General features: G+C 38.6%; 1 protein-coding gene and 1 long non-coding RNA gene across 2 annotated transcripts; both read left to right on the forward strand.

Moving 5' to 3' along the window:
* Nucleotides 1-1224: 1224 nt before the first annotated feature.
* LOC306736784 lies at nt 1225-2709 on the forward strand. The gene is made up of 4 exons (XR_013770994.1): nt 1225-1265; nt 1361-1402; nt 1496-1561; nt 2625-2709. It is a non-coding gene; the product is annotated as an uncharacterized lncRNA (long non-coding RNA).
* Nucleotides 2710-2827: 118 nt separating this feature from the next.
* On the forward strand, nt 2828-20601 carry LOC306753914 (uncharacterized protein; the record flags this gene model as incomplete). The annotated part of the gene is made up of 40 exons (XM_079237828.1): nt 2828-2860; nt 3855-3959; nt 4286-4402; nt 4905-4967; nt 5076-5144; nt 5249-5299; nt 5405-5467; nt 5544-5615; nt 6274-6333; nt 7019-7090; nt 7451-7510; nt 7655-7711; nt 7810-7878; nt 8183-8257; nt 8619-8675; nt 8757-8828; nt 9531-9590; nt 9703-9777; nt 10580-10639; nt 10745-10819; nt 10909-10974; nt 11067-11135; nt 11216-11278; nt 11392-11457; nt 12170-12241; nt 12496-12561; nt 12733-12801; nt 12888-12953; nt 13050-13121; nt 13270-13323; nt 13616-13687; nt 13798-13851; nt 14036-14107; nt 14313-14375; nt 14689-14751; nt 15541-15615; nt 15818-15860; nt 16039-16087; nt 17201-17615; nt 18061-20601. The coding sequence occupies 40 exons, from the start codon at nt 2828-2830 to the stop codon at nt 19627-19629; spliced, it is 4503 nt and encodes a 1500-aa protein (XP_079093954.1). The 3' UTR covers nt 19630-20601.
* Nucleotides 20602-26866: the final 6265 nt, after the last annotated feature.

The following is a 26866-nucleotide window of genomic DNA, read 5'->3' on the forward strand; positions in this document are numbered from 1 at the left end:
ATTAGCTGTGTGACAAAGTTGATCATGTTTTATCGTATGTGCTGTGGCATCAGTAGGATTTTAAAATATGTATTGTCTTCACACCTCATTCAACTTTCTTCACAGATTAAAAGAAATGACCCAGAGAGATGGGAGAAGCCAACTCCTCCGGTGCCTGAACGACCCACAGACGCTGTAAGTCTTAATTATAGACCACAAGTGTTTATTTGTAGGCTTTTTGCTTCAGTTGAGTAGTTTTTTCCACTCTGAGGAGGAAAAGTGTAGATGAATCCATAAAATCCATATAATTTTGGTTGCACATAATGGCCATTTTTTTTAATAATTGAATACTATTACAAGCTGGCTTCTTTTATCAGCACAATATCAGACCTGATATAAACCTTAAAAACTAATTGAAAGGAAACGATAAAATGCATTATCAGTGTTTTTTTACCTAATATAATAATTTACAAAGAAAAAAGGGATTAAAATGAGAAGTTTTGATTTGCATTGTGATTGTTTTTTTGTGCAGGAACTTATTCCGACACATTTCCGGATGAAAAGAGCAGCAAACTATGAGGTATTTACTGGATATGTTGTTGTTGTTGTTATTTTAATTGCTGTTTTTCATGATTTACTAGCGGGACGGGCAGATAGAAATAAAAGATGGCGAGTAGGTGATGTGTGTCAAAAGTATTTGGGTTTGGTTCATCCTAAAACACTTATGATTGCTATATTGAGTTAAACCAACATTCTGCTGGTGCCTTCAACCCCTTTGTGCATTGTTGTACCATTTGAAAATAATGTGTTTCATCACCTTTTTCCATCTGTATGCAGGCTCATGTGAACATGATACAAACTCCTGTGGTTCCACCCAGACCCTCAGAAAAGGTACATTACACCCAAATACTCCAATATATGTATATATGTATGTATGTATATATGTATGTGTGTGTGTGTATATATATATAATGATACTCGTCAATTTAACTTCCACACAGGAAATGTTTCTCATGTTTGAAGCCAAGCACAGAGCCGATAATGTAGCGTTGTGTGTTAACATGTTTGTTAACAAATATTTCTAATTGAAATGACGGTTAATCTACAACCTTTTTTTTGCAGTCTGCGTGAGTCTCTAGTGTGAGTGCAGCTTCCAGTTAAGAATAAACACAAGGTGTCATGATGTTTCTGTCCCATTACAAATATATTGTGTTATTGTTTCTCGTCTGGGCTTTTTGTGTGTGCAGGAACTTAAAGTTACAAGCAGATACAGCCACCACAGAAGGGTACAGACACACACACACACAATGACATATCACGTTCCTCCTTAGTTTGAAAAAAAAATACATTTCTGAAGAAGTGTCCTTCCTCTTCTCATCAGAGCAAATCCGACGTTCCCAATGATGAAGCGGACGTTAAACAGGTATTTCAGATAGAGTTATTAACTGGCAGCTCTGACTTATTTTATAAAGCGTATTCAATGTCTTCCTCTTTCTTGTCGTGTGCTTTGTTGCAGAGTGATCAGTTGGTCAACGCTGGAATGTTTCGTCGGAGCCAAAAAGAGAAAACACCTTCGTTCACTGTAAGAAATGCAGCCGCAGCTCTTATCTGCACTGATAATTACTGAGCAGACAGAAGGGAGTTCACGCACTCAATATGTTTATTTGAATGTTTATTAAACATGCTCCACTTGACTGTGGTGCATACTTTTTTAAGCTAAGCAATGCAGTGCTGTGGATTGGAGCAACATGTCTTTAGTTACCGACAGGAAAGGCCCACTTAAAAGAAAATGTACGGTATATTTTACATGTTTCACAGCTGCTGTTGTACCGTTTTTATTTGTGTAATTCTGTCCTTTTTGGTGTTTTCAAGTTAGTTCGGATTCACCAAAGTCACACAATAACAAAACTAACTAACAGATGGAGGCAGCAGTAGACCGACGTCCGTGTTCTGCAAAGTAAAATGACTGTTTCTGTCAAAGGAAGCTGCTTTACAGAGAGAATAGATGGATGTTTTGGCTTCAGTTCCCCATCGGAAAGGGCTCTCTTTCTATCCCTTTTTTAAATAACTAGTATATTATACCAAAACAAGAGGCTCTGTTCAAAACATCACTCAGTTTAACTCAATTTCTCCAGTAAAAGTTAAATTACACCCGTCATCCAAACAAGAACGCCGATACATACATTGGCACAACATCCGTTTTGATATAATAATCAGTAGAACACATTCTTAAATATGTATTAATACTAATTGCTGGAGGATAAATAACTGGGTCAAACCCTGAAATCCTATTGGAATATGACATTAATATATATGTATGAAAATATGAAGAGGTAAAAAAAAGCCTATGCAAAATAATACACTGCCTGAGTTGAACAGGTTCCTGTCAAGCAGGTGTGTTTGGGTGAGGACGCCCATGAGACACAGACACACAGTGGGTGTTTCAGCATGTATGAGCTGCTGTTGGTGACTCAGACGAGGTTGTACAGCCAGTTGTTCAATGAAAGAGTCTCATGATTAACAAACGGAAAAAAAGAGACACGTTAAGCATACACTTGTATGATGGCATAAACATGATATACACAGAAATATGCATCGTTTAGAGCTGCATACAAAATATATATAGATTGTTCTTTCCTCCTCAGAGTTACGTGACCCATGACAAAGTGGACCAAACCGAGGATGTCCCGGCCAAACAGACTTCTGGCAGCAAACCGGTCTGTGTGTGTGTGTGTGTGTGTGTGTGTGTGTGTGTGTGTGTGTGTCTGTGTGTGTTCCTTCCGCTGTTGATGTCATCTGCTGGTTTGTGACACGTGAATGTAATTGACAGGGCGGTCTGAAAGGAGTAATGAAAGGGTGGCAAATCAAGTCGTCACCGAAGGTATGCAGCACCGTCTGGTTTGGTGTTTTCTGCTCGTGGTGGCTGCAGCATTTTATAGTTCACTGGTGACTTTTCACATGAAAGCGCTGTTGTTTGTCTGGTGGTGGTGGTGGTGTTGATGGTGGTGGTAACCACATGTATTTATTTGAATTAAACCTGGTTTGCTTTTGATTTTTTTTTTATATATTTAAACGTGTTGTCTGATTAGATCATTTGTTTATTGTTTTTCTGAGTACTCAGCTGTGAAATATTTAATTATCACTTTTACCTCCTGGATTGTTTTCTATTTTCAGTGTTTATTTTATAGCATATTAAGATTGTCTGACGGTCAGGTGCTCTGCTGGGCTGGGAGTAACGTCCCTGTTTAAAGTTCAGACTGGGACCTTTGTTGCATGCTGGTCCGTTACAATAGTTCATTACGGACTTATCGGACAATATATGGATATAACCTTGATATTTTTTGCTGACCTTGATAATCCCTGTTGTGTTTATATGTGTTTTAGCCGACATGATGCTATAAACAGCAATGTTTTCCCATTATAAGACATTGTGCAGACATTGTACATTTTTGTTGTTTATTCTTTCAGTTATGTAGTTATATTTTATTTGATTCCAATTCTTAAGAATTAAAAGTGCATTGCACTTTGAAAGGGTGTACTTGCATTATTATGATATAATGTTATCATTAAATCAGTGGCATAACATGTTCTTAAAATAAGTCATATTCTTTATTGCAATTATTTCTGGGAAGATGTAACTGCTGTCGACTCACTAATAAAGACATAAATTGCCATCTTATGTCCCACCTTAACACATCGAATTAATAAAGCAGCGGTAAATATAGATGGTGAGGTAAAGTCTAAGTGGTTGGAGATATAGATTGTTAGAAAAGAATAGGACAATCATTTTTTATTTGTGTTATTTTAAGCACGGAGCCTAAATCCTGGCGTCAGGAGGATCACATTGTGCTAAAGATAGTTGACTCTTCTTTAAGGCGAGCAGAGAGCCGAGTCCAGATCCCAGCATTGAGGAAGCCGGCGCAGAAAAGGAACAATCTGCAGAAAAAAACAAGCAGGACAAGAATGCAGAACCAAAACAGGTGAGAGATTAATAACATTTATTTGACCGGCAGGTTCTGCTTCTGCTTCCCAGACAAGTCATTATTTATTCTGTGAAAGAGAACAATAACGTGGAAATGCATTCATCTGAAAATCTAATTACTTAAAAAGTTCTCAAATGAAAGCCACCATGCACACTTCCATTTAATTAAGCACTCAGAAATGGGTTGTTAACACATTATATTAATTATATTGTTCTTAATTGTCTGCAGGCAGACACTATTCAACATTCCCAATTTCTGTTAAAGGAAAACTTAAAGGCAGCTTGTCATGAGATTTTTTTTTTTTCTCTCACCCTTTTGTTCAGGACATCGGCGGAATGATTGCTGGAATGTTCCGGAAAACACCCAAAGAGAAGTCGTTTCATCGCCAGGTCAGCAAAGCAGACAGTGATTCAGAAGATGAGGCCGAATCAGAAGACGAGGTGGGTCTTGTTTTAGTAGATCTACAGAGTGTGTCCAGTGTCAATCCACATATGAAGCATACTCTCAACAGACAGCTGTTCAAATCCCACAACGGTCATTTTAAGGATTGATCAAGGCCCCCTAGTGTCCCTGTATTTATGATTTCATACGGGTAGATTCCCCACACCTTCTAGGGGAAAAAAAGTAAATGAAAAAACTCCCTCTGCTCACTTTTGATATTTCTTTTTTAGAATATATATATATATAAAAAGTCAAAAAGTTTCCTATGTTGACAGAAATGCAGTATTTCTGTCTTCCTGTTGCTTTTATGAGATTATTTGAAAGATCCGCCTCAAATATCAGAAGAACTCTCTGTATCCACACATCAAGATTAGGCGTAGAAAAAGGTTGATTCAATAATAAAATCAGACATATCTGAGTGGACTATGGAGGAGGGGTGCATGTTCCGTTTTGTGTTTCTGTATTTGGATTATCCCAATATTTACATTACATTTTTTCCAGGAAAAGGGAGGCTTCTTTGGCTTCCATAGGAAATCCACTAAAACAGATGAGACACCTGCACAAGTGAGTGACGAAAATGGCTTCCTACTCCTTAAAATACAAGCGGAAAACCTGTTTTTCATCCGTGTTTTTTTTCTTCTTCAATTTTCTATGATCTCGTTGGTGTTTCAGGATAATCTGTCTGCCAGCAACGACAGTCTGTCTGAAAACAAAAAGGTGAGCAGCGTTGTGATGCCACAGGTAAAGTTTAAGTGCGTTGTGCACACGACCCCTCGTTGACCTGAACCTGAACAAACATCCTCCATAACTGAGCACGTGCGTACTGTTCTTGTGTCCTATCTCAGGAAAAAGGAGGGGTATTCAGCGAGATGTTTAAGAAGATGTCAACAGAAGCTGTAAAAAAAACTTTATAATGCAACTCAATTCAAACAAAGCCGAAAGCGTATTTAATCCAGTGGCCTGATATTTATATTGACCCTCTTAATTTTTGCTTTTTTTAGGACCAGCTGTCCCTAAATGATGATCTATCAGACAGTAACGATAATCTGTCTGAAAACTCAAAGGTGAGCTCAGGAGTGTTCGTCTGTGAAGCGACTGGATTTTAACTGTAGCGTAAATTAATCGGTCCGACGTCAACAGGAGAAAGGAGGATTTTTCAGCGGGATCCTCCGAAAGTCTCCCAGGATTCCTGCAGAGGGAACACCTGAGCAGGTAACTGACAGGTTTCAGATGCTTTAACAATCACGGAAAATGATTCACTAAAGGATTTGAGAGCAATGAGGGTGAAGGTGATGTCCGTGTCTCGGTGTCTTTTCAAATCCGAGTCAATGCTGAATGCATCAAGTTTTTGTCTTTTGTGTTTTGGTATTTCAAAAGAGTTGCACTATTAAGGTCGATGATGGCGATACAGTTTAAAACTCACATAAAATGACACTACTGGTCATGTGGGTATGACTTTAACCCGGTATTTACCTGGACTGAATCATTTCTTTGCTTTTAATTTATTTATTTACAGTCACAATTATGACCTATTTTAGAATGTATAAGCAATAAATAAAAATGCAGTTAATGGGGTTGTAACACATTTGAAGTGTTTATTAACAGTGTCTGTCAGAAATCACAACTTTGCCTATGGAAACACATTAACAGTTTTTACTATAGTCCTTCTATGTGTTTTTATAGTATGTAGGAAGTTACAATTGTTGAAAAACCTTATATCCTCTTATAGCTACATTATTACTACAGTAATGTATCATGAACCCACCTAACAGTGTGTATCATTGTCGGTGGGTCTTCACTTGTTGGGTTTGTGTTCATTTATCAAACCACAGAGACATGTGAACTGTTTGTGTGTATCTTTTTGTTTCAGGATAAACAAACGAAGCCACACGACAGTAACGAGACTCGGTCCGAGAACAACGCCACTAAAGTAAGAGACTGTATGAACGTTATCGGGATGGGGAGAGCGGGCTGAATCCTATATTTGCTTTGATTTGAACTCCTCCGCTACACTGAGATAAACAGTGCAACTCCCAACACCGACCCGTAGTTCAAGCCTAATGTGTAATGGAACTGAATTTCCCATTTGGGAGTAGAATTAGAAATTGCAAATAAAAGGAAAACATAACAAATGGTGCTTTCTTTTTTCCAGTGCCATACTGATTCCAGATGCACTCTTTAGAAATAATGTTGAATCCCTATTAACTATAAAGCGCTTCAAGGTTCTACCTGCTAGTTAATAAAGAAACGTGATATTTGTTCTATGGAATATGGTCAATGACAGCCTTTATGGTCCAGAAGACACTTTTGGAGACTATTTTGATCATCATTCCTTTTTATTTCCTGTGAATCTTGCAAGAAAAAACTAATTAAAATTGAGATCTTGCTCAAGGAAAAACAAATGACTCCGTTGTGCCCTCTTTTTTCTGACCCCCCCCCAAAAAATAGATTTATACAAGCTTTTGATTTTAATTTAGTAAATGTAAATATTTTTTCATGTGTAGCCAGTACACACCTTTGATGATTAAAACTATTTTAGCCAAGTCATTCGCTCCAGGAAGCCAGTAAGAAAAGCCTTTGAAGATGAGTTTCTTTTTTTCTTCTTTACGTGGCAGGAGAAAGGAGGCGCTTTCGGTGGAAGATTCAAGAAATCTCCCAAACTGTCTGAGGCCCCCCGACTGGAGGAGGTAAACTATTTACACACGTAGCAGTCACTGTTGAAGCTTTGAATCTAATACAACTTTGAATTCATGATTTGGGATCATCATTGAACAAACAGAGGATTTGGAGAGAACAACCACAAATGCTGAAAGTCTGTCAAAACCTAATTTAAATCATCCTGTTTCATTGAGAGATTTTATGTAACATTTAATATACTTGATTAAAAAACAAAATATGATCGGTATCATGGGGAGAAATCTAAATGACTAGTCCATTATCAGATTATTTCAACGCGTTCCCGTGATTTCCCGCATGAACCTGTTTCTGTTTGAGTAAGATGTTTCCTTGTTCATGTCAAGCAAGTGACATTTTCTGTTTGGTTTTAGGGAGCAGAGGCGCTGCACAGCGAGCTCTCCGCCAGCACGGACAGCCTGTCGGAGAACAAGGTGAGTCTTCACCACTGAGCTGACGGATCCTCCCCAATGCATGAGTCACCACGTCGCTCCACAGCACTCAGCGGATGCACAATAAGGAGGCTCGTCATTCTGAAAATAAGTCCTCAGTTTGCTTTAATTTCTGCTTCTCTGTAGGAGAAAGGTGGTTTGTTCAGCGGACTCCTCAGAAAGACTCCGAAAACCACTGCAGAGGTACAGCTTCTCAAACACAAGTGACGCTTGGAGAATCTAAAAAAGTAAAAAGCAGCTCAACACGTCTCGGTTTCTGACCGTCTTAATTCTTGTTTCAGGAGAAGCTATCGGCCCAGAAAGATCTCTCAGCCAGCAACGACAGTCTGTCTGAAGATGCCAACAGAAAGGTCAGTTTGGCTGTAAAAACTCTCTGTTCTTCACTTTAATCTGGAAACGTTGACAGGCATTTTTCACTATTTTTGAACATTATAGACCGAAAGATGAATCAATGAATTGAGAAAAGATATGCATATATTTTTATATTGATGTATTGATATTTCTATTGTATACATTTTTGCTTCTTCTTTATTCCACAAAGTCTACAGATTGTAATTGCATGCAATGCCTTTTCATGTATTTATCAAATTGATCCATATATTCTCTGTCTGGAGGAGGGAATGTGAATATAAAGTGTATAAAACTTGTGTTTAGGAGAAAGGCGCCGGGGCGTTCAGTGGACTATTCAAGAAGTCACCCCGCCTTGTGGACAGTCCGCCGACAGAGGAAGTAAGAAGTCTCATTCAAATGGTGCTTCATATCTTTCTTATTCATTATATTGTGATGTTATATAAGAGGTGGTCTATATTTCTATATGTGCATTATAAACACAATGGCAGACTATGGAAAACAATTATTATTCTGAATATGTACCTGTGAAAAAGGAATTCTCCAATGATCTACCAACAACAAAAGATTAAAAAAATTCATGCAACAGAACCAGAGATATCTTCTTTTTTTTTTTTAAAGCACATTCTATTTCCTTGTCAAAATCGGGAACTTTCATTACCCACAATGCAACTCGGCCGCCATCAGTTCAGTCAGAGTAATACTCCCCAAGATGGTTCTGATTGTTTTAATCTTTTGTCAGGAAACACAGTCACAAGACGATGAACTCTCGGGCAGCAGGGAAGCGCTCAACAACAAGGTGAGGGAATTAATATCCTTTACAAAGATTCCTAAATGACTTCACTGAAAGAGAGAGCAATCACTTGTCTGTATGTTTTAGGAAAAAGGAGGAATATTTAGTGGAATATTCAAGAAATCTCCCAAACCTGCAGAGGCTGCTCAACCCGAAGAGGTAAAGGTCACATGTTTCAACTGTTTCAATGAAATCCAACTCAAATGTTTTTGTTGAAATTGTAATTGCATCCTGATGGCAATCAATTAATCAAATGCTTTAACAAAAATGTGCATAAAATCTGGTGTCTGTGGCTGTTGCAGGACTGCAATAAGCCCGTCCAATAATTAAACCGGGCTTAATGTAATGAATGGACGGCCATGTTGGTTGTTTACGTTCGTTATGATCGTTTTGGGGGCGTGTCTTCAGAGGGAGGCCGAAAGGGACGAGCTGTCCGTGTTGGCGACTTTCTCACTAGATTTAGGGTCTTTTTGTAACTAATGCTGCTCGCTACTTTAATTTGAGACGAGTTTGCAACACGAGAGGGTTTTAGGTTGGGTAACTTTTTTAATCTAGTCTTCTCTGTCTAGTTTCTAAATTAATTAAAGATTAGTTGCTGCTGTAGATTCAGTATATGCATCCCATGATTGTCAATTATTATATATACAGTAATGTCAATTATTATGTATACAGCAAAACCATGCTCAGACGTTAAATCAATATTTTCTATAATTCTTCTATTAATAATAATCAAAGTCTCGTAGAAATTGTGATGAATTATAATTAACGGACAACAACAATTACCATTAACTTCTTCATCAGTGTGAAATACTTTATGCACTTTTTATTTAGTATTCCCAACTTTTTAAAACCTTTTTGTAGGACGAGTCTCCTGACGCCGATCTTTCAACCAGCACCGAGAATTTATCTGAGAACAAACCGGTCAGTGAGATAAAAATCACGATTCATGCCTTTTCAACAAAACGGCAGTGAGATTTGTAAATACTTTAACAAAGTACTTTTTCTTCTTCTTGTGTCTTATCTATTTTTTCAGGAGAAAGGTGTAGGGCTTTTCGGCGTACTCCTCAAAAAGACTCCCAAACCATCTAAAGACAGGACGGAGTCCCCGGTGAGCAGTGGCGGGCCGTGCATTTCCGACCTGCGGCTTCAAATCCCTATCAGCTGATAAACAGCTCAAAATAACCACCAAACAACCAGTCACATTCAGTAATAACAAAACAATCCAACAAAATGAAAACACTGCACACACACAAGACATCTCCAGCAGCTGCTGCACCGTGGAGGGGAGAGGCGCGGCCACAGCCACGGCTGACCAGCAGCAACAACAGCGCTGTGGCTTGTTTATGATCAAATACGACTGCAGATGTAAAAAAAAAAAAAAAGTAACACAGACATCATTTCACTCACCACATGCCCGTGATCCTCTGTGCGAAAGGCGTCATCACTAAAATACACCAGCAAGGTAGCTTTTTGGTTCTAGGTAGCAGCTAGAAGTTTCTAGAAGCTTTGTGCCCCACTGACCAATCACAGCGCATGTTCATGGTCACGCTGGGCCACTGGCCAATCGTATACATCCACGCCATTTCGCAGGCCCCGCACGTCAAAGAATCCACCCAGCCTGTCAAACTAAAGATCTGATTTGTTGAAGTCCATGACAAGCAACCACAACAGTAATGTTAATTATTATGTATACAGCAAAACCATGCTCAGACGTTAATTCAATATTTTCTATAATTCTTCTATAATAACAATAATCAAAGTCTCGTAGAAATTGTGGTGAATTATAATTAACGGACAACAGCAATTACCATTAACTTCTTCATCAGTGTGAAATACGTTCTGCACTTTTTATTTAGTATTCCCAGATAACTTTTATTTTCGACCTCAACTTTTTAAAACCTTTTTTGTAGGACGAGTCTCCTGACGCCGATCTTTCATCCAGCACCGAGAATTTATCTGAGAACAAACCGGTCAGTGAGATAAAAATCACGATTAATGGCTTTTCAACAAAACAGCAGTGAGATTTGTAAATACTTTAACAAAGTACTTTTTCTTCTTCTTGTGTATTTCATCAGGAGAAAGGTGGAGGGCTGTTCGGCGTACTCCTCAAAAAGACTCCCAAACCATCTAAAGACAGGACGGAGTCCCCGGTGAGTGTGTTTCCTGAACGTGGAGCGAGTTTCTAGACCTGCAACTCGTTTTGACGAGTTTAATAAAAACGTACATTTCTGTGTTTCAGGAGCGAGAAGCTGAGAAAGAGCTGTCGGCCAGCAACGACGACCTGGCTGAGAGCGGCACCACTAAGGTGAGGGGGCTGAGATGCATCACACCTGTGGGTACAAATGTCTTGAGAGGACAAAGAGTTCACCGACGACCGCTTCTATTTTTTTTCCTCAGGAGAAAAATATTTTTAGCAACATGTTTAAAAAGCCGCAGAAACCAGCAGAGGACACTGCAGCAGACAAGGTACTGTGATTTGATTTGATTCAGTCCTTAAATGTGGAGCATGGAGGAGATATATTTACAGTTTTCTGGTTTGAATTCAGGAGCTGGAGGTAAACGCAGAGCAACGGTTATCTGGGAGCTGTGAGAATCTGTCTGTCCCAAAGGTACCGACTCACAGCGGCTGACCGTGTCGCGTCTGCATTAACCGATTGATCACATTCATCAGATTGAATGAGATGATATCTCTGTGTCCTCACAACCAAACGCTGTGTTTTAGGAGAAAAAAGGTGGCCTGGCGGGTATCTTCAAAAGATCGTCCAGCATTGACAACCTGTTTGACGAGGTCAGTGTGAAACACTCACAGCGGGTCGAGGCCTCGCTCTACACATGACCTTAATGTTTGATGAGAAGTCACGAGTTAACTACAGAATCTACTGCTTGTTTCTGGACACGACCACTTGAAACCTAGTGCTGCCCAAAATGCATTTGTGGAAAGTAACTAAGTATATTTACTCAAGTATAATTTGAGTTACTTGTACTTTTACTTGAGTATTTCCATGTTCTGCTAGTCTTCTACTTCTATTCCAGTACAGTTCAAAATTGAAAAATTGTTAATTTTTTCTCCACTACATTTATCTGATAGCTGATGTTATATGACTGTAAAACAGATCAGTTTAAAAAAAGCGTTCTTACAGATTAAACTACATAACAATACATATCTAGTCATTTAAATGAGCTCTTTCTTGAACACATTAATGCTCGGAGGGAGGTCATTTGGCATAAAGAGTACTTTTAAATGTGATACTTTAAGTACATTTTGAAGTTTCTAAATCTCACTCAATGTATTTTTATCCTGTAATACAACTGAGTAAAATATCTCAATACTACTGCTGAAAGGTAGAAAACAAATTGACTGTATGCTTTGAAACACGGTTGGATATCATGAAAAGTGAAGTTGTTCAACAACAAAAGCCCCAAATTAAACTGTATTAGTGATTGAAACGTTCATTTTATTTTTGGTCTAAAACTCAACTACAGCTCTTTTCACTCATCAGGAGAAAGGCGGTCTCTTCAGTGGACTTATCAAGAAAACACCCAAAGCGTCTGCAGACGAGGCCGCTGTAGAGGTGAGTGTGTGACTAGAGGCTCTGATGACGCGTCTATGTTGGCAAGGCATTGGTGTTCTCATTAAAAAAACAATGAGATTTTGACCTGAGATTTTTCAATAAAATAAGCTCTGTGGCAAACACAAGTTTATGATACTAACGGCTTTTAATCGGCAAGATGACCTTCTCAAATAAACACTGGAACTGGATTTTTAGGACTTATTCCTGCAGAACTATACTATGCATATTTATAACGTCCGCTTCTCTTTTTCCAGGACAAAGACGACCAGAAAGGGCTGTCAGCCAGTAATGACAATCTGTTTGAAAACAGCAACACGAAGGTACTTCGATGAGAAATGTTGTTTTTTTAACCAAAAAAGGAATATCAGCACTATAAAAGATTGAGAAATGTTAATTTGAATGCAGTTGAATATCCCGTTCCTCATGTATATTTAAAATATTGAGCATTTTAAGCCTGTTTAGTAAAAAAAAATTCTTTACTGTGTTTTCAGGAGAAAAGTATTTTCAGTGGCATGTTTAAAAAGACTCCTAAACCAGCGGAGGGGACGACAACAGACGAGGTAACGACCCTTTCTCATTGAAGTTTACTGTATATCACCCCATTTGACTGTACTTTTGTATTTTTTTCCTGTGTGTGTGTGTTCAGGAGTCAAATGATGATAAGAAGTTATCTGCCAGTCGTGAAAATCTATTAGACACACACACATCAAAGGTACAAATGTTTGATGATCACAATCTCGGCCTGTTTTTTCTTCTGCTGCTGTTGATTTATTTCAATATTAACGTGTGAATGTTCCATACATTTCAGGAGAAGACTGGAGGACTTGCAGGGATCTTCAAAAGGTCTCCTAAACTCGCTCCGCGCTCGATCGCTACTCAGGTAAACAAATAAACATTTAGTTTTTCCGGGTGTGAGGCGCATAATTACCGTTGGTAAGTTGTCTGTGAGCGTTTTTTAAGATAATCACATTGTGGTAAAATAACCTTCGACCATTTAAAACAAACCAGATTGTCTTCTTGTTTTCCAGGATCCTCTCAAGAACTTGTCTGCCAGCTGCGACAGTCTCGCAGAAACCACCGAGGTGAGAGCTCCTTTAGTTTGTGGACGCACTCGGCAACTTGTTGAGCAACACTCATGCTGTCGGCAAACATTTAAATAGTCTTGCGTGGATGAATAAAGATAAAGGATAAAGATGAAGGAAGGCTCTGCTCACCAACACCTAATGGATTTCTTTATTTAGCCAAGCTTTCCTCTTTCATGAGGACACATTTTTATCCTTTCTCTACATTCTCTGCCAGCAAACGTTTACAGTAAATAGATTTTAAAGTAATTATCGTTTCAGTGATAACCTATTTTTTTATTCTATTTCACAGGATTTTCCTTCAGCACTTGGTGAATTGTCAGCCAGTAACGACAATCTCTCCGAAGCTACAAGCACCCCGAAAGTGAGCCTGTGTATTAGTGTACTGTATAAGTGTTTTATTCTGTTTTAATTATACTCACATATTTTGTCTTTTTGTGACTTAAATGAATGCCTTATTTATTTTTTTAACAGGAGAAAAAAATGGGGTTTTCTAATATGTTCAAGAAGACGCCCAAAACACAACAGGTAGGATATTAGTGGCAAAGAGGGGCGTGGAATGTATTTTTACACGCACTTGGTTTAAGTCGATTAGCAGTATTTGAGATTGTGTTGAAACGTTAAATGTTAATAATGGGTAAATGATCCTCAGACATTATTATTTAAGAGCTGGACAGACATGTTACCTAAAAGTGTATGTCTTGAATTGCAGGACAGTGAGGACATGAAGGAGCCAGAAGGAGGCGGGCTGAGACGCAGGAGAACCATCAGGAAGAAGAAACGAGTGAGGAGTTGTTGTTGTTGTTGTTGTTGTTCACTTTAAAGAGACGTGACAGAAAGTCACAGGAGCAAGAACCAACGTGGTGACGGGAGCTGAACTTTGAGATTGTTTTGAGATTACTTTGTTCTCCAATTTGAGCTCCTACTTTTAATGTTAAATGTGTTTTCTCATTGACAAATTCTTCTCTTCTTTTTCTTCTTTTTCTTAGGTTGTGTCATTCAGAGTGAAGCAAACTCTTCCCAAAATGCCCAAACTGAATCTGACTTCGCAGGTATGTTCTCATTTCTTCGAGTTGTTACTACTCACCTTGTGGTAATGCAATTAAAGAACTGGAGCAGGCTGATTGAAAGGCGTATCAATCTTAAAATAAAGTTTACTAGTTGTTTTTTCTATGAGCTTGGAGATCAGTCCAAGAGGTTATTAGTTGTCCTGTTTATTTTTTTGACACAAATACACATATTATTTCTCTAAACGTATGGTTTGTCCTCTTTTTAATTCATAATTTCTTGATGTGTTTGCTGGTTTTATTATTAATGTGTGTTATATTTTTTCTTAATGACATTATCTGTTGTTTCCTCCTCCAGAGTTCAGATATGATTCCTATTATGGAGGAAACCTTTGAGCTGCAGGAGCTGAACCCAGCACAGGTCGGCATAATAATATTATAAGAAATATATACCTTTTTAAGAGCGGTTTACACATTTCTAATCCAAAAGACTCCAACCAATCATACATCTTAATTAACATATATTTAATATTGTCTTGTTTCAAGAGGAGTTCATCATGCAGATGTGAAATTAACTGAAAAAAGGAAAGTCAGCTTTTGGTTGACAAAGATCTGAATAGATCAATTGACTCTAAATAAATATATATAATAATAAAACTACAACAGGAGTGTCTGAAGATTCAAAAACACAGGAGGAAAATATTTTACCGCATGACAATGGAAGTAAATATAAGATGACTTGCAGTAAAGTATATTTAGTATAGCATCTTTCATAGAACAACATCACAAAGTAATTTACAAGAATAAAACGATTAAACATAAGACATTGGTGCAGTAAAAACAATTAATAAAATATAAACAGTCCCTAAAACACACACATTACAAACACTAGTACTATAAAGTAAATACACATGTTTACAAACATTACATCATATCTTGTTAATCATGCAATTAGACACTTGTGACAAGCAAATTAAATCATGAATGCAAACCTTAGTGACCCAGAGTATTTAGCAAGTTAGTGGCTTCGTTTAAAGAGATCACAAAGCAAAGTGCTGTACAGAACCCTAAACACAAGTTAGTGTGTGTGACGGTGAATACAGGGGAAAATAAACCCACAATATGGAAGCAGACAGATTAACTGGTGAGAATCAATCAATTTAAAGTGAATTCTGTGTCACAAGGTTGTGTTGTTGTGTTTGTTCTCCAGGAGAACCACGTGGAGGTCCAGGCCGTCGAGATGGCAGCTTATCCCACTGAAGAGAACCCTCTCACTCCTGAGCAGGTGTGTTTTAGGACACGATCACACTTTTGGTTTAGTTAATTTGTTCCATATATTTTGTGTAACATTACGATTTGGGGCCAGAAAAATCACGTATATTTTTATTAGGCATTATTAGTATTATTAGACTGAAAATCGACCGCATGTTATGAATAATAGGTATTATAGTATGTGTGTTTTTATTGACAACGGTCTTTGTTTTCAGGAAACTGATGATGATTTGATGGAGTGGTGGAACACCGTCAAAGGTCAGTAGAAAATAAGTTGTTTGTAATTCTCCTGGTGGAAAGGTATCACAAACCAAAAGGATGTTTCTTTTAATAAAAAGTCATAAAGGAAATCAGCACTAAAACCTACAAACAAAACACAGTGTTTGGTATTTGCTCCGTGTACTAGTTGTGTTGCTTCTGCTTCTCCGTTTTCCAGGTTGGGCAGAGTGGAACGAGACACATTTACAGGAGGGCGACGAGCAAATGTAAGCGCAGTTTATTTTCTAACTTTTCATTCACATTCAGCCAGAATATATAATTTCGCTTTCTAAGGATTTTTTTATTTTTAGGGTAGGGTTTGACTTCCCATTTGACTTCCTCAAATGGGATCTCTTTCAGATCTGTAGATCAGTAGAGGGGGACACAGAAGTGGTCTGTCATTCCTATCCCCTATTCCCATCCATTCTGTTCCCGTGTTTATTCATATTAGTACTAAATATTAACATATAAAAACTGGCCTATTGTCATTATGATTCCCGCTCCCTTTTGACTTTCCCTGTGCCGTCTCACAAATTGACTCCCATCTAGTGGGAATCAATTCTGTGTCTCACAGATGTTGTTGCCTTAACCTAACTAAACCGTGACAGAAAGTCGTAATAATAATAATAATAAAAAATTGTGTAAAAACAGGCTTCTCACGGGACTCAAACTCCGTTCTCCTGGGCGTAGGTTTTGAGTTTCATGTGTTTCATTCATCCAACAAATATTACTACTACAGTTAGTACTACGGGTGTAAATAGACATTTGTAACCTAAATGTACCAACCATTCAGGTCCAGTTGTGTTAATATAATTAATCATTACTGAATTATTGTTATGCCCTGCTGACCATAACCAGAAGAGAGGCCACATCCTCTCTTCTGGTTTCCCATCATACTAGCATACTTTTAGCCAATATGATCGTGAAACGGGGATTAAAATTGTATTCCGTGTGCTCATGCCACTTAACATACACTTTTTAACTTAAACACACATGTCACTTTAACATACATTTACATTAACGTTACCTGTTTGTCTTTATCTTGATGAATGATTTGTGTAAACATTCCTGGCAAATAAACGGTTTCTGACTCTGATCAAAAAGGTCTGCAAAAGCTAAATATAACTTTGTGTGTCCAGTATTTACAAACATTAGTGTCCAAATTATACATGTAAATATTTTAAAAGCCCACATTTAGCTATGTCCACCCCCAAATTTCACTTGGGACACATGCTGGTACAACATTGCTGTTTCTCAGACCTACAAAGCATCTAACTTTAGATTTAAATGCAACATCTCGTGAGTTTCAAGCCTTTCCCCGCTCCCGTGTGTCTCTCCAGGGCGATGGAGCAGGCAGCTGATCGCGTCTACATGGCAGCCCGTCTGTTCGTGCGTCTTTTCAACCGGCGGGGCGCGGCCCTACAGCATCGCATCCTCGAGCTTTTGGCTCTGGCCGACGCCGCGGACGAATTCCACAAGAAGACGGTGAAAGCTGCCGTGGGCGGAGGCGTGGCCAGTGTATGCGGCAGCATTGCAACAATCACGGGGCTCATTCTGGCGCCGTTCACTTTCGGTGCCTCCATCATTGTCACGGCGGTGGGGATCGGTGTGGCGACGGCCGGCAGCATCACTTCAGCCACGGCCAATATCACCGATACGGTTCACTCCAACATGGACCGTAAGAAGCTGGAGAAGATGATCCAGAGCTACCAGGAGGAGATCAAAGACATCCGGCAGTGTTTGGAGTTTGTGCAGGTGAGGACATGTTTTTATTTCAGTTTCTTCTTATAATACAACATGCAGACATTGTATGAGGGAATACGTCAGCCAATGTAGCAAAAAGACATGTCTGAATGGCAGAAACAGTGTCGCAGGGAGAAGGTTATTTTTCACCTGCATCTCAATCAAATTGAATGTAATATCCCTAAAAATGTTGTTTTCCACCTCCAAAGATGGGCCACGTTTGAGAGTTGTTGTCGTTCTACTAAATATATTACAACATAGTCAAAACTTTGATTTGAATATTTTGTTTTGGAAATTCATTTTAAATTTATGGATGAGAAATTCTGGGAATAAAGTGCCAGGAAGCAATAAAATCCCGGGACAACCTTCAACCTCATTCCCTTTGTCCCTACAAATGCATTTATTATCTGAGACGGCTCTTACACTCCTTTTTTTGTTGTCTCTGTACCTCTTGTAGGCCGGTATGGACACCCTACAGGAGTGGGACTTTGAGAAATACTCGGAGAGCGCCGCCAAAAAGGCCATGAACCACAACCTCAAGCATGTGATGAAAGAGGGCGGCCGTGCCGGAAAAGCCCTGATGATCAACACCGATAAGCTCATCAGCACTGTGCAGGTTTTAGGCGCTGCAGGCGGCGCCGCCAAAGCTGTCCAGGCCATCAGCGTCACCACCGGGGTCATGTCGGCGCTCTTCCTGGCGCTGGACGTGTTCTTCCTGGCCAAAGACTCCCACGAGCTGCGCAAGGGCGCCAAAACTAAGTTTGCCACCAAGATCAGGGACGTGTGTAAAGAACTTCAAGGCGGCCTCCTGGAGCTGAACAAGGTGAAGACGCAGCTGCAGAAGACCATGGACGGCATTGAGGTGGAGGAGTACGAGGAGATTAAGGAGGTGGAAGAGGAAGTGGAAGACGATTACGAGTCGGATCCGAAGAAGCTGGCGGAGCTGGAGCAGGAGCTGGACCTCCTGGAGGAGAAACTGGACAAGAAGGTTGAGGAGGAGCAGAAGAAGAGTATAGAGATGGAGAAGGAAATGTTGGAGAAGAAGGAAAAAGAGGAGATGGAGGATGCTAAGACGGAGGGACAGAAGGAAAATAAGAAGGGAAAAAGTGAATCGGAACGCAAGATTTCTGATGAAGAAAAAGAGCCGAAAAATGAGACCATCAAAGCGGCCAAAGAGGACGTTTTAAAAGAACAACCTCAGAGAGGAAAGAAAGACAAAGAAGCCGAGAACCAAATTACAGCCGGAAAAGAAAAGCACGAGAGCAAGCGAGACCAGGCCAAAGAAGACAACGGTACAAATAAAAAGACTCTTGTAAACAGAACAGGCGATTCAAAACAAGAGGAGCAAAGTGGAAACGCGCGCTATGAGTCGGGAAAGACGGAGAGAGAAAGTAAAAGGAGCAGCAGAGAGGATGAGGGCGAGATGAAGCCCTACTGGAGAGTGGTGGATAAAGAGACGGAGGCAGAAAGTGTGGGTACACAGCACAAAGGTCGACCCCACGGGAGTGAACGAGGGAGCAAACGTGAAACCAAGGAAAGTGACAGAAAGGAAAGTGACAGGACACAGAGCTCGAGGAGGACGGAGGAGGAGACGGGAGTGAAGGACTGGAGAGCTGAGATGGCAAAGGGGGCGAAAAGGGAAGATCAATGGAAAAGCGACGAGCACAGGAAGTCTCATCGGAGTGAAGAAGTGTCGACGAAGAGGGAGAACTCGGAAAGAGGGGGAGGAATCAGGCGGGAGGAATCTGACTCCCAGAGGAGTCGCCACCGGAGAGGAGCGGGGGAGCACGACGACGAGAAGCGAGGGAGCAGGATTGAGAGCGCGAGGAGGAAGTTTGAGAGAGCAGAAGGTGAGGGAGGAGAGGAGAAGGGTAAGAGGAAGGAAGATGGAGAGAGGAGAGGAAGTGACAGAGAGAGGAGAGGAAGTGACAGAGAGAGGAGAGGAAGTAACAGGGAGCATGAACACGGCCACCGAAGATCTCAGCGTACCTCCAAGGCGATGCTGGAAGACGGTCTTAATATTTAGTTGAAAATAAGTTATTTGTGGCTTCTTCTTTTTTTTTTTTTAGCATGAATACACATCACATTAAAGGTTATGTTTGGATTATTTAAAGTCACACAGAAACTGACTTCATTTTTTTTCCTGCCAAGTCCAAGTATCTGCTGTGAAAAGGATTTATTCAAGAGGGTAAAGCGGTTCCAGGTCCGCTGCTCCTTGCTGAAAAGTGTATTTATCAAAAGTTGTGGGTTTAGGTTTACCGAAGAGAATAAATTAAATCATGTGACGAAGATCTTTTTTCTTCTTTTTAACTACTACGACTTTGTCGAGGACGAAGAGCTGCATTTATTGACTCTTTGACTCTTTTTCGGATGCTAACACTACAATTTTTCAGTCAGACATTGTTTTTATTTCACAAGCGCACATGCAGGACAAAATCGTTGTCTTATTTTTGCTGCTGAAAGCTGAAGCTCTAATTATTTCAGAAAATGTATTTTTTCCCCAAAGCAACTGTAAAGTTGCTGCTAAATCTGAACTGGATGCTAATTATGTCAATTACAGTTCAGAGGCTGCTATTATTGTGTTTAATGACCCGTTTTGATGAACATTTAAATATATATATACAGGTCTCTGTTACTTCCTACAGTTCTGGTGTTTCAGGGTCCATGTTGTGCCTTTCCTGTAGACCTACTGTGTGTATATTGTTTGTCTTTATTTCAGGTAATACAAAAGCATCCAGGAACTTTTACTGTTATCTTAAAATGACCCGTTTTCACTCGGTGCACTTTAACCAGGGTTCGCCTTCTTCGTGTCAAGTTGAATATGTTTTTATGTCCATTTTTTTTTTTTTTTAAGTTTCTGGAATATTGTGCACTTTTACTTTGTTAATATTTATCTCTGGTGACTGCTGTTGTCTCATGTTTGATATGTTCACTGTATTTTTTTTTCTATGGGCAAATGTATTTTCTATGGTGGTGGTGGCAAATAAATGATTAGTTACTAAAATGTGAAGCGCTGTTTCGTCTTTTTGATTTACTCCCTTCTGCTCTTCGCTCGACTGAACTAAAAGGCTGTTTGCTTCTGAAATTGATGACAAATTGAAACCAACCATTTGATTAAAGGAGTGAACAATACCACATCCACGTAAAAGTATATTAACTCCATATATTAATCATTCAAACATAATGTGTAAAGAAATAAGAATGTGGTTTTTGGACTTTCCAAATACATAAGAGGTCCATGAAATATTTAGTGTGGCGCTCTCAGTCATAACAGCTGATCACCTCTGGGGGGCAGCAGAGAGCGGACCCAGGTTGAACCTGATTAAAGTCATTCTGCAGTGCACACCTTTCTGATCGAGCACAGGTGTCCCCATGCCACCTGTATATGTGTGTGTGTATATAAATAAACATTTGAATGCATCAGTCTGTGTGCAATAAATAAATATAATGTACAAGTTACACCTTTTGAATGCAATTACTGAAATAAATCAAGTTTTTCAAAATATTCTAATTCACTGGCTTTTACCTGTGTATATATATAGCAAACTGAACGAACTGAATGTGTCTCTGCAGGGCAAAGGGAACAGCATTTTAAACCTGTATAACGAGGTGGATGGCTTCCTGAAGAAAGCAGAGCTGTGGAGAAGGTCCTCTGCAGAGGGAGATTTCACCTGCTTTCCTCAGGTGGAGTATTTTCTCTCTAGTGAGGATGTGGACAGAGCTCCAGTCAAGTCGGTCATAGTGGGACATTTGACCAACTTGATTCAAGATTTTCCCTCATGGAGGATAAATCTGCACAGCTGGATTGGGTGAGGAACCCATTTATCTTGTCTGAAACAAATGGAAGCAAGCTACCTGTCACTTATCAGGAAAAACTCCTGGAAGTGTCATCTGACCGTGGCCTCCAGATGAAGTTTGCCACATCCACACTCACACAGTTTCGTGTGTGTGTGTGTGTGTGTGTGTGAAGCAGGAGCACCCTGACCTGGTACAGAAAGCTTTGGAGCAGCTACTACCCTTTGCCTCCACATATTGATGTGAGGCCTCCTTCTCTGCAATGACTGTAATCAAAACAAAGCAAAGAAGCAGACTGTGTCTGGAGAAGAGCTTGATCACAGCAGTGGCCTCGCCAAGACTAACAAAGATCCTCAGTGAAGCACAAGCACCTCACTAAAATGTAAATGCAAAAGCATACAGTTCAATGCCATATTCATTGTTGACAGTTTAATAAATCCAACACTGATGGCACAGCGCTGTGTATTACTACTACCAAAAATGATTTGCACTGGTTAGGGGGTACTTGGCTGAAAAAATATTTCACAGGGGGTACACCATTGAATAAAGGCTGAGAACCACTGGTCTGGAGCAACATGGAAAAAATGTTGACTAACTAATTTGACAACATTTACATTACAATTTGATTTAATCAAAACGTTGTTCCACCTGATCTCTACATGTTGTAACTGAGAGAGTGTGAAAACAAGTGAGCAACAGAGAAAAGTCTAACTTTCCTTACATTTAAGTGACATCTTATAAAGCAATATAATAATATATTAGCAATACAACCTACAATGAAATAGAACAAACTGCATTTAAGTGACAGTCTTTGTTTCTTTGTATGTTAAAATTGTTCCTACAAATACAAACTCATTATCAATTTAAATGGATTGTTTTATTAGAATAGAATAGAAACTATATGAAATATAACAAACAGTTAACTAACGTCAATAGGAAGTTTCTTTAACATGATACAACTTATTTTTACATGGAAGTGTTGTTGCTTACGAAATACCTTTTTGAATAAAGATTAATGATTTTAAATGTTATTAACATATGCGATGAAATGCAAATGAATGAAGGACACTTTGCAAATCACAAGGCTTCAAATAATAAACACCTAAAAGAAGGAGTGACTATAAAAGTAAATACAGAACCTTGTGTTCATGTGTCTGAATGTTTCCACTCCGTGCACACTCCCCCTATGGTTATCATTAATCATCATTATATCATAAGAAATGAATGAGCTGCTGGGGTTTATTGAAGTGTTAGTTGTTAAACAAACACTTTTAACTTGGTGTGCGTAAGCTTTATAAACCAAAATAGTCACAGAGGTCAGAGAAGTATTGTTTTTCTAACAGGAAAAAAAAGAAACATAAGCAAAGTTGTGTGGCTTTATTGAACAAAGGTGGTGTGAATACAATCTTATCTTAATCTTTGTTTTTCTTCTCTTATGATAAGCATTTTGTTCTATTTGTCTCAAGTGTTTGACTTAACTAAACATAAAGCCAGATAATCCGATTTGGTGAAAGGAGTATAAGTTAGACTGTGTCACGTCACTGGAACTAATGGACGGAAATGAGCCGCTCCTGAAATATTTTCTGCACATTCATACCTCACATGTTCACATATCTCAGATGACGATAGTTGTAGACTATGAGAATGAGGAAAAAGCAAATGGAAAAACAATGATGTGTGTTTAACGATGTAGAACAGAGTTTCTATTGTGTGTGTGTGTCTGTTGGAGAATGCTGATCATGTGATCATGGTTGTCTCTTGTTGTGCTGCAAATGCTGTTCATAAACATAATAAAAATACGTGAAAGAAATATTGAGACACGTTGTTTTGTATGTCTTCCTACACGTCATGCTTCAAAATAGTGTAATTCTTTGTCGATTTTAATGATCAAGAATCATTTTATGCCGCTTTATACTTTTACTCTTCTACATTTTGAAAGCCAAAGTTCTCCTTTTGACTCCACTACGTGTATTTGACAACATTACTTCTTTGCAGATTCAAGTTGTTAATACAAAACATAAATCAACAAATAAATAATGCTGTATTTATTATTCTACATAAATGCATCAAATATTAGAATCCAATAATATTATACTAATATTATACTATCTTACTTTTGGTACTTCAACTCTATTTAACGCCAACCCTTTACTTAACTAAGTAACACAAGTGAAAGATCGGAGTACTTATTTTCTTTCACCTGATTATCGTTGTCATTATTTTTCACACACATGCAAAGTTATCCTTCACCTCCTGTTTGCTTCCATTCTCCATGAGCATGGGCCGGAAAACTAATTTGCTTCTGGTGGCGAAGCTGATTTGCGTCTCGGCAATTTGCATACATTTTTTTTAACTTGAACTTTCAGCGTGAACTTTCAGCATGAATAATGTGCTGATAATGGCCCATTGATTCTCATGCTATTCAACCTGATGATGGACCAGTTCTGTCACCATCACATCTCTAAGTTCACACATTTTCTTTAGGAAATGCTGCTCTAGTTGTAGTATTGCCTCTTTGGACTTTCTCTCTCCCTTTCTTTGCACTTGTTCCGTCTCCCTTTGCTTAACAGGCAGAGCTTATTTAAGGTGTGTGTTTTTTTTCAGACCTACTGAACAAACAAAATTGTTTGATGTGGAGTCATCGAGCCAATACCTGCAGCCTGTTTGACGAGGAATCACGAGCATGTTCTCTAAACTACACGTCCTTTACACGTGTAAGACTATTCCTACGGGAGAACCCATCTTGACGCGGCCACCATGTATTTTGCGGAGGTTTTCTTAAATATAACTTCAATGACACAATATTACAGAGGACTGTTCCCACAACGTGGTACACCTGTCTTTCAGCTTAGCTTAAGGTGTTAAAATAGAGTTCTACAACCTAAAATTGATTCAAGTAAAATCCTTATTGTCACAGTGATAAAAAACATTTGATCATAATTGCTCAAGACAATTTTATCGAGGAGGTAACATTTAATAACGTGTAATCAAACTGCATTCAAACCTTCAAGATAGCTCAAATGGGAATACAACAATAAAAAGACAAGTATGAGTGACGTCTATGTTCTTTAAGGGATGGTTTAAACCTGTTTGCTCTGACTTGAACCAGGACTGAAGGTGAGCCAGGAAGGGGTTAGGTGAGGCTGGAAAGACTCTGATAAGTCAAGCAAACATACGTCTGAACATTGCTCTCTTCTGAAGAATGGAATAAAAAAGGTTTTTATAAAGCTGGGTATTTTAAAACTGATTTTGCTTTCTATAAATCAACAACAAATGAAATGTAGGCCTTTATGGACAGAAATAAATCCATTCATGACCTCAGTATTTCTAACATAACATATCTTTCCCCGATTACAGTTGAATCATTTTAATTTGTGGTGCTTACAGCTTCAATATTTCATAGTTTTGCTCCGCTTTACCTTCAGAAATATGTCTCACACATGCATTTCCACACTATAAGAATGATATTATTCTATATGCACGGCACACAGTAAGCATACACAGTATACATTTTAAACTAAATATATTTTTAGGAACAGTGTCACATGTTACTTTAACTAAGAAGAAGCTTAACCAGAGAGGTTGAAATCAAAACAAATCGGCTTGTTTTATTCCACTTTTATGACTTTGATGCAAAGTTGTTGTACTTGGTAACCAGAGCACAATGTGTTTCATGTGTTAAAATTAATTTGGTTCCTCTGATTGTGGTCCAATCAGATTGACCTTTAATGTTTGTGTCCACTCACTTGTTCACATCTTCAGTGACTGTGAAAAAGATCAGATTATATTGTTGCTCACCATATCTAGAGATCAAATAAAAAAAGGAAATGTAAATGTTGATGCGGTCTATCGTTGTAAGTCACTGTTACTCATGATAGTCATAAAAAAAAGCTACTTTTGCCATTGAGTCATTTTTAACATAAGTATCTGAACTCCTCATTGTTGCGCCATTGTTTTTTTAATTAAATACAAGATACTTTGTAGTGTACTGTAGAGGCACAAATAAATACTATACCCTTCATTGTTGATGAGAGAAAAAGAGAGCGGCTCGCTCTGGTGCTGAACAATATGAACAAAACCAGAGAAGCTTCAGATTTACTGGTTTGACTGTTTCAGGAAAAGCAGAACCGGGTTCTTATTATCTCTCCATATTATCTTTATTGTTGAGGCCTAGACACAGTGGACCAAGCGTTGACCTTCTCAACAATAGCCACTTGAAAGATTGTGGTGTGTTTTTACCCACAACAACAATGTTTCTAAAGGAATGTATTTTGGGGAATGAACTCTTAATTGTCTAGAGTTTCCTATTGGTTATTGAGCAGTGATACGCCATGCTTTGGAGAACAGGTATCGACTAAAGAAACTTGATCCGTCTTGAGTCTCCGGTGACAGTTAAGAGTCCCACAATGGGTTCAATATGGTTTCAGAGGCTTTGACAGGAGTATAATACAGAGGGAAGAACCACATCCGTGTCAGTTTTGGTCTAATTTATTGCATCTTGCCACAGTGTTCTTCCAAATTAACCTTATTTAACTGTATGCATCTGGTTTAATTAAATAAACACTTCTTTTATTATGTTGTTTCCTTTAACGCTCCATTGAAGGGCATCAAAGTTTGTGGATTTATATGCCGTAACACTGCACCGTGTTACTGTTGTTTTTGTGGTTTTCTCTTTTGTATTCTTACATAAACTACAGAGTAAAGTTCATAACCTGTAACTCAAGGAAACAAGTCAAAATTCCCTTACCTGGAAACACCAAACCGGTATCTAATCTGACAGTTAGATCATGACTTGCTCAACATAATAATTCTTTCATAATGACTGTGTGAATAATAGTTGTGTGTGTGCCATCAGTGAACACGTCATTACATGCTCGCTCTATTCTGCAAACTCACGACTGTGTTCAAATCACAGGCATTAAGGTCAGTGACCCATCACTAAAAAACTCACAACATCATAAATGAAGAACAGCTATTGTAAGAACTGCAAAAGCATAATTAGGCATTTTCATCACTTCATTTTTAATTCCGCTCTCACTCCAGCTTTTGTGTTCAATTGTATTTGTTCTAATTGTATATTTCTAATGCACTTATTTACTTTATTTAAATCACAATGTCTCCGGTGTCTATACAAATAAACCTTAACATAACAAACACTTCCCCTAAAATCACTGACTTCATGTTTAACACATGCAGATAATCCAGTGAATTGTTTAAGAAAACATTTTATATAAACAGCTAGCAACTTCAGTTATTATTATTAATAGTAAAAATACATTTATTTTATTTCATTTCAAGATATTTCAAACTGGGCTTAATACTACTTTTGTGCTTAAACAGTATAGATTCATAATTTGGGGAAACCAAAAGAACACAGAGTACATTTAAAGCAAATAATAAAGTATCTGTCATCGCGGATGAACAATTGATAATCCAAACTCCGAACTCAGCTCAGCTAGTGAGAAATG

This window comes from Taurulus bubalis, assembly GCF_910589615.1.
Source record: "Taurulus bubalis genome assembly, chromosome: 1".
In the NCBI taxonomy this organism is placed as follows: domain Eukaryota; kingdom Metazoa; phylum Chordata; class Actinopteri; order Perciformes; family Cottidae; genus Taurulus; species Taurulus bubalis.